Raw genomic sequence first — 14,804 nt, 5'->3', positions numbered from 1 at the left:
GCGCAGGGTGACCAATGAATTCTGGACCCACCATCTAAAGGCGCCAGGAGACTCAAAAGCCAGTGGGAATCTCCTATCGCCCAGAAATGATGCCATCCTGGGTCTAGTAGGGCTTAATTTAAATTTAAGTCGATAAAGAGACCAAAGGTAATAGGAATGGCCGACAATAACATTACGAGGTGTCAGGTCACTCGGCCTCAGACCCTCCTGCCACAGGAGGCCCGGAAGAAAATATGGGCGTATGGATTGCGTTTCAAATTTAAGCCAAGGCACCCCTCCAGTGGGTGCATGCCATTGCGCCGTCTGAGCCAATCTAGCAGCCAGATAGTATAACCAGATATCAGGCAATCCCAGGCCTCCCTGTGCCATGGGGCGATGAAGGATGAGTTTCCCAAACCTTGGTCTCTTGTTTTGCCAGATAAAGATGTTAATGTCCCTCTGAAGGGCAGTGAGGGATTGGCGGGGGACATAGAGGGGGAGGGCTCTAAAAAAATACAATATTTTTGGCAGGATAGACATCTTGATGGCCACCACTCTACCTATCAACGGTATCCGAAACGATGACCATAGTTTCAACCATCGCCTGACCGCAATATATGCGGGGGGGTAATTAGCCTTATACATATCCTCTATAGAAGGGGCCAGCTGAATTCCGAGGTATTGTAATGTGCGAAGAGACATGGCAATTCCAAATGAGTGTTGCAGGTTATCTACTTCAAGAGGGGTGAAATTAATTGGGAGTGCAGAACACTTCGTCAAGTTAACCCCCAACCCCGAGATCCCATGAAAGGAGCGGAGGATCCCTAGAAGGTTGGGTATAGACAACCCCGGGTTGGGCAGAAACAAGAGGACATCATCCGCGTATAGGCTGATCTTATACTCCCCTTCCTCTTTTATATACCCACCAATATTCGGACTTGCCACTATCGCCCTAGCCAAAGGCTCTAAGGCCAGGGCAAATATCAGGGGGGACAGTGGACAACCCTGCCGAGTGCCTCTGCCCACCGGAAAAAAATCCGAAGAGCAGCCCGGCAGCCTTATCCTAGTCTGGGGGCTATGGTACAGCGCCTTAAACCCATTCACGAATTCCCCCATGAAACCAAATTTAGATAAAACCAAATCCAGATATGGCCAGAGCACGCTATCAAAAGCTTTGTGGATATCTAACCCCAAAATCAGGACGTTACGAGAGAAAAGGTTTGCGTCTTGGATTATATTCGTGGCCAGTCTAATATTATCTGTAATTTGCCTATCAGGGATAAAACCGGTTTGTTCTGGGCCTACTAGGGTACCTATGATAGGGGCTAATCTGTTCGCTAATATTTTCCCTAAAATTTTAATATCGTTATTCAAGACAGAGATAGGTCGATAGTTTTGGGGTAGGGTGTGATCCTTGTTTGGTTTGGGGATCAGTGTCATATTAGCACATAACATTTCGTCCGGTAGGCGATGTCCTTGTAACGTTTGGTTAACAAGTTTAGTCAGTCTAGAGGCTAGTATTTGGGAGAACTTTTTATAATACAGAGATGTGTAGCCGTCCGGGCCCGGTGCGGTCGATGATTTAAGTGACTTGATGGTGGCAACAACCTCCAGTTCAGTACACGGGGCGTTCAAGGAGGCTAGCTGAGCTTCCGACAAAGAAGGGAGCGACAGGGAGGATAACCATTGATCAGCCGAGCGAGGGATAGGCTGCGAAGGGGGGGATAGTAGGTGTTGATAAAAGGATTTAAAAATGTCCATAACCTCTCTAGGATGTGTGACCAGGTGGCCGGAATTGTTTCTCAACTTATAGACGTGGGTAGGTCGTAATGATTGGTGAAGTTTGCGGGAGAACATGCCCGAGGCTGTATTACTATGTAGGAGGAACTTGGCTTTGGACCAACGCAGTGATTTTTCAGTATGTTCCGAGAGAATAGTGTCTAATTCGGCTCTTTTTTGGTTGATCGAATTTAGTGTATCAGCCGAGTGTGTGTTGGAATGGGCCTGATAAAGCGTGCGTAAGTCTCGTGTGAGTGTTTGGATCCTAAGGAGTTTCTGCCTTTTTTTAGTGATTGCGATTTCAATTAGGCGGCCCCGGATCACTGCCTTATGTGCGGTCCATAGAACCTGGGGGGAGATGTCATCTACTTCATTAATATCAAAATAATCCTCTAGATGACTCGCTATGCAGGTATATGTTTCAGGGTCTGTGAGTAAAGAGTCATTCAGCCTCCAAGAGGCGACTGCGGGGGACAGGCCAATATGGGAAGTATGGAAGGCCACCATTTGATGATCTGACCATGGGCACGAATGGATGGTCGCCCGTGCTGAGTTGGCCAAGAGGATGGGCGAGGCAAAAATATAATCAAGCCTAGCGTAGCTATCGTGTGGATGTGAGTAATGCGTAAATTCCTTTGCTCCAATGTTCAATGCCCTCCAGGTGTCAATAAGTTGCAATTTATCTAAGGATTTGGTGAGAAATTTGGGGAACGCCTTAGCATAATGGGATGGTTTGCTTCTATCCAGGGAGGGGCTAGCCACCAGATTGAAATCTCCGCCCACGATCAGATGCGGGGAGATGTATCTATCTAGGGTGTGTAAAAACTCACTATAAAATGCCCCTTGTGCTGTATTGGGAGCGTATAAGTTAGCGATAGTTACCGCTTTGCCCTGCATCTGTCCTTGGACAATAATAAATCTACTACCCGGATCCTTATAGATATGCGAAGGTTCAAACTGGACAGTATTGCGAATAAATACCGCAACACCTCTGGCCCTGGACTCGAACGTGGTACAATAGTGCAATCTATAAGATCTGTTGAAGTATTTGGGGCAGGCTCCCGAGGAGAAATGTGTTTCCTGTAATAAAACAACATCTGCCCCCATTCGTTTATAACAACGAAAGGCCTTTCTGCGCTTCTGGGGGGAATTTAGACCCCTAACATTATGGGAGACAACCTGCAAACCCATAATGTCTACTTAGTACATTAGCACTGCTAAATGTTAGCTGAGAGGAGTTTGAGATCGTCCACCAGAGTCCAACGCCAGAGGAGCTACCAGTGCCCCCAGCCAGGGGCGGCCCAACTGGGCCTCGGTCCCTGCCAAAGAGCCTACAATCAACCATGGGCAGTACATACAGCACAATAAAATGTTTAGCAGTTAAGTCAGCATGAAAACAAAAATAACAGAAAAGCCATACGGCAACAGAACTTATAACTCTCTGGGGTCGAGACGAATGGACCGTCTCGACAAAAATGGTGTAATCAACGAGGCCGTCCGGCCTGTACTTCCACTCGCTCCACTCACGCCCCACCATCAGTGTAGCTGGTGAAGGTGGAGAGTGGTGGGCAAGTTTGGAGGGGGGGGAATGAGGCAGGTCCAAAAAAAAGGAATCCAAAAAAACTAGATCCAAAAAATGAGAAACGGGAGAGAGAGAAAAATCAGAAAATCCTTCCGGGGGAACCAGGAGAGTTAGAGTAATGAATAGAGCCAAATCCAGTCAATGTGGTAATAAAAGGGGTCCCCATTAGTCTAAAAGAGAGGGAACGTCTCCGGTTCTAGTCAAGAGAGTAAGTGCTAGCATACCACAGTCATCGTTCCAACACTGACGTAGTCGCTGTATATCATGGTGCAAGGTCAGATATCAGGCAGCGGGTGCAGCCTACGGGAGCGTCTATCCCTCTGGGGTGATGGGGTGGCCCAGATGGGGGATGGGCGAGGAGTTGGAGGATGTCTTGGTGTCTGTGGTCGCTCCTGCAGGCCTAGCCGTATCAAGATCTCTTTACCTTCCGTGACTGTAGTAGCAATATGAGCGGCCCCGTTATGCAGTACAATCAATTTGAAATGAAAACCCCAGCGGTAGCGTATCCGTGCCACTTGTAACGCTGAGGTGACTTCACGCATCTTTCTTCTTTTGTCTAGCGTGGCAGGAGCATTGTCCGGGAAGATTTGAATCAGGGCCCCGTCCAATAGGATGCGTGGCGTAGTGCGGGATGCTCTGAGAATATCTTCCTTCACCAGGAAATCCTTAAGGCACAAAACAATGTCCCGGGGGGGTTTCTCAGGGGGGGGCTTGGGTCTTAGCGCCCTATGTAAGCGATCGCAAACAAAGGAGTCCCCCGGGCGGTCCGGTAGAAGTTGCTGAAACAATTTAGTAATTGCAGCCGTGATGTCGGTCACCGTTTCGGGGACCCCCCGCACCCTCACATTGTTTCTTCGGTTGCGGTTGTCCAGGTCTTCCAGGTGGTTCTGGAGCTGGACAACCGTGTCCCCCAGTGCTTCATGATCTCTCCGGAGATCCGTGTAGGCCAAGTGTAATTCGTCATGCTTGACTTCTAGGCGGTCTGTTCTACCCCCCAGGGACGCCAGTTCCTGCGACAGCGTGCTAGTGGATTTATGTAATTCTGCCTGGAATTTCCTGGCCAATCTGTCATACATACTGGCCAGGCTGTCCTCTAAGTCTGCTTTCGTCAAGGGGGGATCCCTGGTACCTGGAGGGGAGCCTGCGAGGACTCCGCGTCTGTGAAGGCCCGGGCGCCATCTTGGGACATCTCCGGCTGCTCCGTGATTTTTAAGAGGTAGTTGGTAAGGGATCTTTGGGCGGTTTTCCGCTGGCTCTTCTTGGATATCGGCATGCACAAATGGTCCCACAGGAGGGAGAGGCACTTTGTGATACAATCAGCGTGCACAATCGTCCTGGGGAGTGCTTAAAATCTTCTTCGTTCCCGGAACTCCTCGGCTTAGCTTCCTGCTCTCTCCCCGCGCCGCGCATGCGCCCCCCGAGCCAGAGACATGTTATCTAGGCTTTTCCGTCACAAATTTGGTTTTCATTTTCTGATTTGGACTAGAAAAAATTGCTTCAAAGTCCATCTTCAAAGTCCATCTTCAAAATCCAGCTTTTTGACCATGTTTCATATTATACACATAACGTTTAACATGGTCAGAGTCTGCAGTCCCCTACCCTCAACCCACCCCTCCTTCTAAAATTGTGGGCATTATTCATTCTCTGAGATCTTTGAATCAAAAAAATTACGAGTCTCATCTACTACTGAGGCAGATGGACTTGAGGTTCTCAGTGGAGCAGATGTGTGGTAACATCAACCCACTTGTAGTCCATTGATACTTTCTCCAGCTCCATAACTGAAGGCCTGTACCTCATAGGGGCCTGAGCTGGTGGAAGAGTCTGCAGGAGCCAGAGAATTGCACCCATGAGCCACTAATCACAGCTGTAATGCGTTTCAGGCTCCATTGTTCCAAAAAATAATATTGCCATATATTTCCTTTTTTTAAGTATGATTGCATTTACTATTTTTTGCAAAAGGTGAAATTAGCCTTTCAGTTTGAGTGGTTGTTTCATTTATATAAATGAAGTTGGATTTACAAAAACAGTAGTTTATATCCTTTTGCTGACCTGCGAGTGTGAGTGATGTGATTTGATTAAAAACCAAAATTGATTGCTAAATTGACCTTTTATTAGTCTAATGTAGCTAGGCAGTTAATAATTGATCTGTAATTGGTTGCTATTGGCTACTAAACACTGCTGTTCTTTGCATTTGGTTATTTAGTAAGCCTATTTGTTAACCATTATGTAGGTAGACATGCAAAAAGATAAAATTCATTAGGTAACATTACAATTTTTATTCATGTTTATACAAAGTGTGGAAAAACAAGTTTGTTTTAAAGAATTAAAATTAGTTTCTCTTTTTATTAGGATTTTTTATTTTTGTATTTCACTGTCTGATTAAGGAGAACGTAAGAAAGCACTGGAGGATGTACCTATGCTGCGGGAGGTGCCAACTTGACAATTATTCAGGTGAAAATTTATTTGATATTAGGTTAAAGTAGGCCTTGCATGAAAAAAAAATTCTGTGTAATTGAACTCTTACTTTTGTGAAATATATTAAAACAATTATGTGTGCTATGCTTTCTAGAGCATGGCCCCTGCCACTGCATTATGTTAATTGCTGCGTGACTGGTAACTTCTTGATGTGCTGGTTATATAATGTCCACAAACTAAATTTTCTCCGAAGTCAACATGAGACTCAAGTAAGGGACCGGTAAGATTAGGAAGTCATCTCACTATGTAGTCTAAGGCTACTCAAATAATAGTTTTGGCCACTAGTCAGTTACTAGGCAGATCATGAGAAGAAAACAGCCAGCGGTATTCAATACTCAAATATATATATATATATATATATATATATATATATATATATATATATATATATATATATATATATATATATTAGTACTTTTTTTTTTAAACCCCACTTAAAACCTGAAGTCCTGCCAGTCCATCGAAAAAACTATTTTTTTTGCTTCCTGAAGATGCATGGATACGTGAAATGCATAGAGACTGAGAGGTTGATGTCACTTACTGTTTCATCCATTACATCACTTCCGGTTCTGTGAAATGCATGCCGGATCTGATGGATGTGGGCGGCGGCATGATACTTCTGGACATAGTGAGCTGTTTGTGTTGTTGCCTTTTCATAGGCATGTTTCATGTGAGTGGGGACATATGGTTTTAATTCCTTTTAAATAAAATGACTACACTATATACTTTCCATTTTTTGGGGGCTCTTTTATTTTTCATACCGATCATATGAGTACCAGGAGAAGATTTGATGATGGCTCTTTGAAAATCTGGATCTAAGTTAAAGCGCTTGTAGGCTGCTGGTTAGCCTCATTGATCTGGTGAGTGCAGTATTTACTGGAATGTGGTGGATCACTTTTCTAGGATCAGAGAAGAGATAGTCACCTTCATTCATTTTAACTTTTAAAGACGCAGTGATTCGCAACAAACACTGATTTATGGACTCGATGATTTGAGCATGAGAATTTCATTTAACCGGTTCCCAACCAGCGCACGCTGATGTACGTCAGCAGAATGGCACGGGCAGGCATATTGGCGTACAGGTACGTCCAATCTTTAATGCCGTCCTGCCATTGCGAGCGCGCCGCTGGCTGGGACCCCCGTGAGTCCAGTCACGGGTCCCGCGGACTCGATCGCCGCAGGCATACCCGCGATCGTCTCAGGGGGTGGCTGAATGAGGAAATGCCGTTGTAAACAGCATTTCCCCGTTCTGCCTAGCAACTAGTGATGCTGATCTCTGCTCCATGTGATTGGAGCAGAGATCAGTGTTCACCAAATTAAAGCTCAGCCCCCCACAGTTAGTAACACACCCCTAGGAACACTTAACCCCTACACTGCCAACCACTGGTTAACCCCTTCACTGCCAGTGTCATTTACACCTTTGCATTCTTTATTGGGCCAATATGGTCTGTCCTCCCTTTTTTACTATTTACATACTTAAAGAATTTCTTGGGATTTTTTTGCTCTCCTCAGCTATGTGTCTTTCATGTTCTATCTTAGCCCTCCTTATTGCACCCTTACATTTCTTGTTGCATTCTTTATAAAGTCTGAACACTGATGATGATCCCTCAACCTTGTATTTTTTGAAGCCCTTCTCCTTTGCTTTTATATGCATTTTTACATTGGAGTTAAGCCATCCAGGACTTTTGTTCGCTCTTTGAAATTACCCAATGGGGTGCATTTGCTAATGCCCTTATTTAATACGCTCTTAAAGCAAAGCCATCTCTCCCCTGCGTTCTTTGTGCCTAAGATTTTATCCCAATTTATGCCTTCTAGTAAGGTTCGTAGTGAGACAAGAAAAGGGAGGAACACCTAATAAAGAGGAAAATGCAGAAGTAGTCACTGACAGACTTTTCAGACATAGACTTGCTGGAAGCACAAGCTGCACAATCCTTTCCTGCACCAATTTCCACCTTGAATACACTTAAAAAAGTCAGGAGCAGAGGCTTTGTCTGTAGTTGCAGAGCAATTGCCCTTCTGTTTGGAAACAAACATGTTACCCACAGTCATAAAATGTTTATGTACCTTTAGGAAGGAGCTACCAATTTTCTAGGAATACTCATAGACCCAGACCTGCACACCAGTATACCAAGGGTAAGTAGAAGAGGCTCTGTACAATGCCTGGTGGGTGTGGAGATGTTAGGTATGATGCCCGGCTGGTGTGGAGATGCGACTGTGTGCATCTTGTGGAATATATGCCTTCCTTTGATCATCTGATAGAGGGCGAATATTTCTGTGCAAAATGTAAGCACATTGTTTCCCTGGAAGTCCAGGTTCTGAATCTAGGGAAACAGCTGTCAGCACTGAGAAGACCCTCCATGCTAAAGAGAGCCAGGAATGTACCCAGCAGGGGCCAGCACAGGCCCCTGCGGGTGGGTGGAGACAAAAAAGTGCAAGCACCAGAAACGAGTAGATGGGTGGCAATCGGGAAGGATAGAGGGGGAAGTGCCAGGGAGGCTGACCTTGGGCTGGAGCATCCCAATAAGTATGCTCCATTGAGTGACATTGGGGAAACCGGTCAGGGACCAGCATTGCTGAGGGACTCTCCTAGCTGCCAGGGGAAGAACTCCAGTGAGAGTGGGGGAGAAGTGAAGGGAAAGGATAGACAAATTCTGGTGGTAGGGGACTCAATTCTTAGAAGGTCCGAGAGGGCAATCTGTGACAAAGACCTGAAGCACCAAACTGAATGCTGTCTACAGGGTGCTTGGGTTGGGCACATCACGGATCTCATGGACAGATTACTGGGAGGGGCTGGGGAAGATCCGGCTGTCATGGTGCAAAAGTTAGAGGGGTTTTTAAACTAGGCGATGGGGGGAGGGTACGAAGGTAGAAATAGTAAGCAAAGAACGCATTCCATAGGGTAGTATCGGGGGCATTAGTGGTATTTGCAGTCTCAGAACACCCGAAAAGAGGACATTAAGCAACCGGTCTAAACTATGTGGCATGTTCACCAATGCCAGAAACCTAGCAGACAAGATGGGTGAACTAGAGATACTGTTGAATGAGGAGGATTCTGATTTTTGGGGAATTTCAGAGACTTGGTTCAACAGCTCTCATGATTGGCTGGCAACCATTCAAGGGTATTCCCTTTATCGCAGTGATAGAGCGGGTAAAAAAGGGGGAGGGAGAGGGGTATATCTATATATCAAGAATAATGTACAAGTGAATGTGAGAGATGACATCAATAAAGGAGCTAGGGAGGAGGTGAAATCCTTATGGTTAGAGCTCCAAAGGGATGAAGCTAAGGGGAAAATAATACTGGGAGTATGCTATTGGCCCCCTAACCTGAGGGAGGAGGGGGAGACAGACCTCCTATCACAATTTGGATTAGCAGCAAGTATGGGAAGTGTTATCATAATGGGGGATTTTAATTATCCAGATAGACTGGGCAGAGGGAACCATGCATTTGTCTAAGGCTCGCCAGTTCCTAAATGTCTTGCAGGACATCTCATGGGTCAGGTAGTAAATGCACCAATAGAAACAAGGCGTTACTAGAGCTACTGATTAACAACAATACAGAGATGATCACGGATGTGGAAATAAGGGGCAATTTAGGAAACAGCGATCACAGGTCAATTGGCTTCAGAATAAATCACACAAATAGGAAACACAAGGGGAACACAAAGACACTGAATTTCAAAAGAGCCAACTTCCCTAAACTACGAACCTTGCTAGAAGATTTAAATTGGGATAAAATTTTAGAAACAAAGAATACAGAGGAAAGGTGGGTTTGCTTTAAGAGCACATTAAATAAGGGCATTAGCCAGTGCATCCCATTGGGAAATACATTTAAAAGAGTGAATAGAAGTCCTGTATGACTTAACACCAATGTAAAAATGCATATAAAAGCAAAGGAGAAGGCCTTCAAACAATACAAGACTGAGGGAGCATCATCAGCATTCAGACTTTACAAAGAATGCAACAAAATATGTAAGGGTGCAATTAGGGTGGTTAAGATAGAACACGAAAGACACATAGCGGAAGGAGAGCAAAAAAAAATCCCAAGAAATTCTTCAAGTATATAAACAGTAAAAAAGGGAGGACAGGCCATATTGGCCCCATAAACAATGAGGAAGGACATCTGGTTACAAAGGACGGGGAGATGGCAAAGGTTTTGAATTTATTCTTCTCCTCAGTCTTCACGAGGGAATCGTGAAGTGTTTGTCCTCATGACACATCACAGGAAGCACCCTCATGGCTAACAGAGCACAGAATTAGAAACAGACTTGGGAAAACATAACATTAATAAATCAACGGGACCAGATGGCTTGCACCTGAGGGTACTTAAGGAACTCTGTCAAGCAATTGCCAGACCATTGTTCCTAATTTCTAGTGACAATCTACTGACTGGAATGGTACCAACTGATTGGAGAAAAGGCAATGTTGCACCAATATTTAAAAAAGGACCAAAATACATCCCTGGGAATTACAGACCAGTTGGCCTAACGTCGATAGTATGCAAGCTCTTGGAGAGGATGATAAGAGATTATATACAAGATTTTAGTAAGGATAACAGTATCATTAGCAGTAATCAGCATGGATTCATGAAGAATCGTTCTTGTCAAACCAATCTATTAACTAGTTGCCGACCGCCGGCCGTCAAATGACGGCCAGGCGGCGCACCTATTGACGGCCTCCCGTTTAAACAGGGAATGCGCGCGATCGTGCGCGCGCATCCCTGTTTCTTCGGTGGCGGCGTGTCACGGAGACACCGCTCGCCACCGAAGGGGGTGAACAGCCATTCGTTATGGCTGTTTACCACGTGATCGGCCGTGATGAAGTCACGGCCGATCACAGATGGTCACACCCCGAACGTGCACGGCGCATGCGCGCGATCGCGAGCGCGCTGCGCGTGCACGTCGGTGGCGGCGTGTTCCCCGGGAACACTGCTCGTCACCGACGCTGGTAAACAGCCATTGGCCGGCTGTTTACCCACGTGATCGGCTGTGATCCTTTCACAGCCGATCACTCAAATGTAAACAAACCGCGGTAACGGGATGTTACCGGGTTCTCCTCCTCACACACCGATCGTGTGTGAGGAGGAGATTGCGGTAACATCTCGTTACCGCATACAGTGTACACCAAACATACTGATTGCCCCCCCCAATAAAGAGTACCTGTCACCACCCCTCATAGTACCTGTCAATCACAGTCTATCAGAGTACCTGTCACAGCCCATCAGAGTATTTGAGTACCTGTCAAAGCCCATCAGAGTACCCGAGTACCTGTCACGGCCCATCAGAGTACCCGAGTACCTGTCCCGGCCCATCAGAGTACCCGAGTACCTGTCCCGGCCCATCAGAGTACCCGAGTACCTGTCCCGGCCCATCAGAGTACCCGAGTACCTGTCACGGCACATCAGAGTACCCGAGTACCTGTCCCGGCCCATCAGAGTACCCGAGTACCTGTCACGGCACATCAGAGTACCCGAGTACCTGTCACTGCACATCAGAGTACCCGAGTACCTGTCACGGCACATCAGGGTACCCGAGTACTTGTCACGGCACATCAGGGTACCCGAGTACCTGTCACGGCACATCAGGGTACCCGAGTACCTGTCACGGCACATCAGGGTACCCGAGTACCTGTCACGGCACATCAGGGTACCCGAGTACCTGTCACGGCCCATCAGGGTACCCGAGTACCTGTCACAGTCCATTAGAGTACCCGAGTACCTGTCACAGTCCATTAGAGTACCGAGTACCTGTCACAGTCCATCAGGGTACCCGAGTACCTATCACAGTCCATCAGGGTACCCGAGTACCTGTCACAGTCCATTAGAGTACCGAGTACCTGTCACAGTCCATCAGGGTACCCGAGTACCTGTCACAGCCCATCTGAGTACCCGAGTACCTGTTCCAGTCCATCTGTGTACCAGAGTACCTGTCACAGTCCATCTGAGTACCCGAGTACCTGTCACAGTTCATCTGAGTACCCGAGTACCTGTCACAGTTCATCTGAGTACCCGAGTAGCTGTCACAGTCCATATGAGTACCTGTCACCACCCTTCAGAGTACCCAAATACCAGTCACCAAATCATCAGAGTACTTGTCACCAGGCCATCAGAGTACCTGAGTACCTATCACCAGGCCATCAGAGTACCCGAGTACCTGTCACCAGGCCATCAGAGTACTCGAGTACCTGTCACCAGGCCATCAGAGTGCCCAAGTACCTGTCACCAGGCCATCAGAGTACACGAGTACCTGTCACCAGGCCATCAGAGTACGCGAGTACCTGTCACCAGGCCATCAGAGTACGCGAGTACCTGTCACCAGGCCATCAGAGTACCCGAGTACCTGTCACCAGGCCATCAGAGTACCCGAGTACCTGTCACCAGGCCATCAGAGTACCTGAGTACTTGTCACCAGGCCATCAGAGTACCCGAGTACCTGTCACCAGGCCATCAGAGTACCTGAGTACCTATCACCAGGCCATCAGAGTACCTATCACCAGGCCATCAGAGTACCCGAGTACCTGTCACCAGGCCATCAGAGTACCCGAGTACCTGTCACCAGGCCATCAGAGTACCCGAGTACCTGTCACCAGGCCATCAGAGTACCCGAGTACCTATCTCCAGCCCATCAGAGTACCCGAGTACCTATTTGCAGCCCATATCTCATAGAATATACGTTGGGGTGCTTGCTTTCCAAAATGGGGTCATTTTGTGGGTAATTGCACTGTCCTGGTGGTCCAGGACCTTCAAAAGTGTGATGGGTAGGAATGAAATAAGATGTGTCATTTATGCTCCTAGAACGCCTGAACGTACTACTTCAATGTTCGGCCTCTCTATGTGGCCAGGCTGTGTAAAAGTCACACACATGTGGTATTGCCATACTCGGGAGGAGTAGCAGAATGTATTTTGGGGTGTAATTTTTGCTATATACATGCTATGTGTTAGAAATATCTTATAAATTGACAATTTTGTGTAAAAAAAAATGCGTTTTAATTTTTTTCCACATATTCCAAAAACTTCTGGAAAATAAATAACCATTCAAAAGACTCATTATGCCTCACAGATTATACGTTGGGGTGTTTGCTTTCCAAAATGGGGTCATTTTATGGGAAATTCCATTGTCCTGGTACTCCAGGGCCTTCAAAAGTGTAATAGGTGGTTGAGAAACGAGATGCGTAATTTTTGCTCGTAGAACGTCTGAAGGTACTACATCAATGTTAGTGCTCTGTATGTGGCCAGGCTGTGTAAAAGTCTCACACATGTGGTATTGCCGTACTCGGGAAGAGTAGCAGAATGTATTTTGGGATGTAATTTTTGCTATATACATGCTATGTGTTAGAAATATCTTATAAATTGACAATTTTGTGTAAAAAAAAATGCGTTTTAATTTTTTTCCACATATTCCAAAAACTTCTGGAAAAAAATCAACCATTCAAAAGACTCATTATGCCTCACAGATTATACATTGGGGTGTTTGCTTTCCAAAATGGGGTCATTTTATGGGAAATTCCATTGTCCTGGTACTCCAGGGACTTCAAAAGTGTAATAGGTGGTTGAGAAATGAGATGCGTCATTTTTTGCTCGTAGAACGTCTGAAGGTACTACATCAATGTTGGGCCTCTGTATGTGGCCAGGCTGTGTAAAAGTCTCACACATGTGGTATCGCCGTACTCGGGAAGAGTAGCGGAATGTATTTTGGGGTGTAATTTGTTGTATGCATATGCTGTGTATGAGAAATAACCTGATAATATGACAATTTAGTAAAAAAAAATAAAAGAAAATAAAAAATCTTCATTTTGCAAAGAATTGTGGGAAAAAATGACAACTTAAAAAAACTCACCATGCTACTTACTTAATACCTTGGGATGTCTACTTTGTAAAAAGGAGTCATTTGGGGGGTATTTGTACTTTCCTGACTTGTTAGTGTCACAAGAAATTAGATACACCTGATGTACTGAAGGCCTGATCAGAAGTGATCAATTTTCAGTGATTGGCACCATAGTTTGTAGACTCTATAACTTTCACAAAGACCAAATAATATACACTAATGTGGGTTATTTTTACCAAAGATATGTAGCAGTATAAATTTTGGCCAAAATTTATGAAGAAAAATTACTAATTAGCAATAATTTATGACAGAAACGAAGAAAAAGGCATTTTTTTCACAAAATTTACGTTTTATTTTATTTATAGCACAAAAAATAAAAAACCCACTAGTGATTAAATACCACTAAAAGAAAGCTCTATTTGTGTGGAAAAAAGGACGCAAGTTTCATATGGATACAGTGTTGGATGACTGAGTAATTGTCATTCAAACTGTGAGAGCGCTGAAAGCTGAAAATTGGTCTGGTCAGGAAGGGGGTGTAACTGCACTGTCTTGAGGTGGTTAACCTTCTATGAGGAGGTGAGCTGCCATCTAGGTAAAGGAAGGCCCATTGACGTGGTGTATCTGGATTTTGCAAAAGCATTTGACACAGTTCCCCATAAACGTTTACTGAGCAAAGTAAGGTCCATTGACATGGACCATAGGGTGAGTACATGGATTAAAAACTGGCTACAAGGGCAAGTTCAGAGGGTGGTGATAAAAGGGGAATACTTGGAATGGTCAGGGGTGGGAAGTAGGGGTCCTCAGGGTTCTGTACTGGGACCAATCCTGTTTAATTTGTTCATAAAAACGACCTGGTGGATGGGGTAAACAGTTCAATCTCTGTATTTGCAGATGACACTAAGCTAATTTTGTAGATGACAGATGAAATAAAATGAAATAATTCATTTGGGTGGCAAAAATATGAATGCAATTTACTCACTAGCGGGTGAACCTCGGGGGGAATCTAGCATGGAAAAGACCTAGTAGATGATAGGCTCACCAATGGCATGCAATGGCAAGCTGCTGCTAACAAAGCAAACAGAATATCGGCATGCATTAAAAAGAGGATTAACTCCAGGGATAAAATGATAATTCTCCCACTCTACAAGACTTTGGTCACCTGGAGTATG

General features: G+C 45.4%; 1 protein-coding gene across 1 annotated transcript in view; it reads left to right on the top strand.

Annotated features, from left to right (window-relative positions):
• ADGRG4 (adhesion G protein-coupled receptor G4) overlaps positions 1 to 14,804 on the top strand; it is a 215,969-nt gene that overhangs the window by 186,008 nt on the left and 15,157 nt on the right. The window contains exon 23 of the mRNA XM_077490427.1: positions 5,690 to 5,791. Coding sequence (XP_077346553.1) covers positions 5,690 to 5,791 — 102 coding nt within the window. The remainder of the gene's footprint in view (positions 1 to 5,689; positions 5,792 to 14,804) is intronic.

The sequence above is a fragment of the Lithobates pipiens genome, unplaced genomic scaffold (assembly GCF_037356315.1).
Source record: "Lithobates pipiens isolate NorthernLeopardFrog02 unplaced genomic scaffold, aLitPip1_a1.2 Scaffold_1, whole genome shotgun sequence".
NCBI classification, from domain to species: Eukaryota; Metazoa; Chordata; class Amphibia; order Anura; family Ranidae; genus Lithobates; species Lithobates pipiens.
Note: the sequence above shows the minus strand (reverse complement) of the source record. Positions and strands in the feature narration are given on the sequence as shown.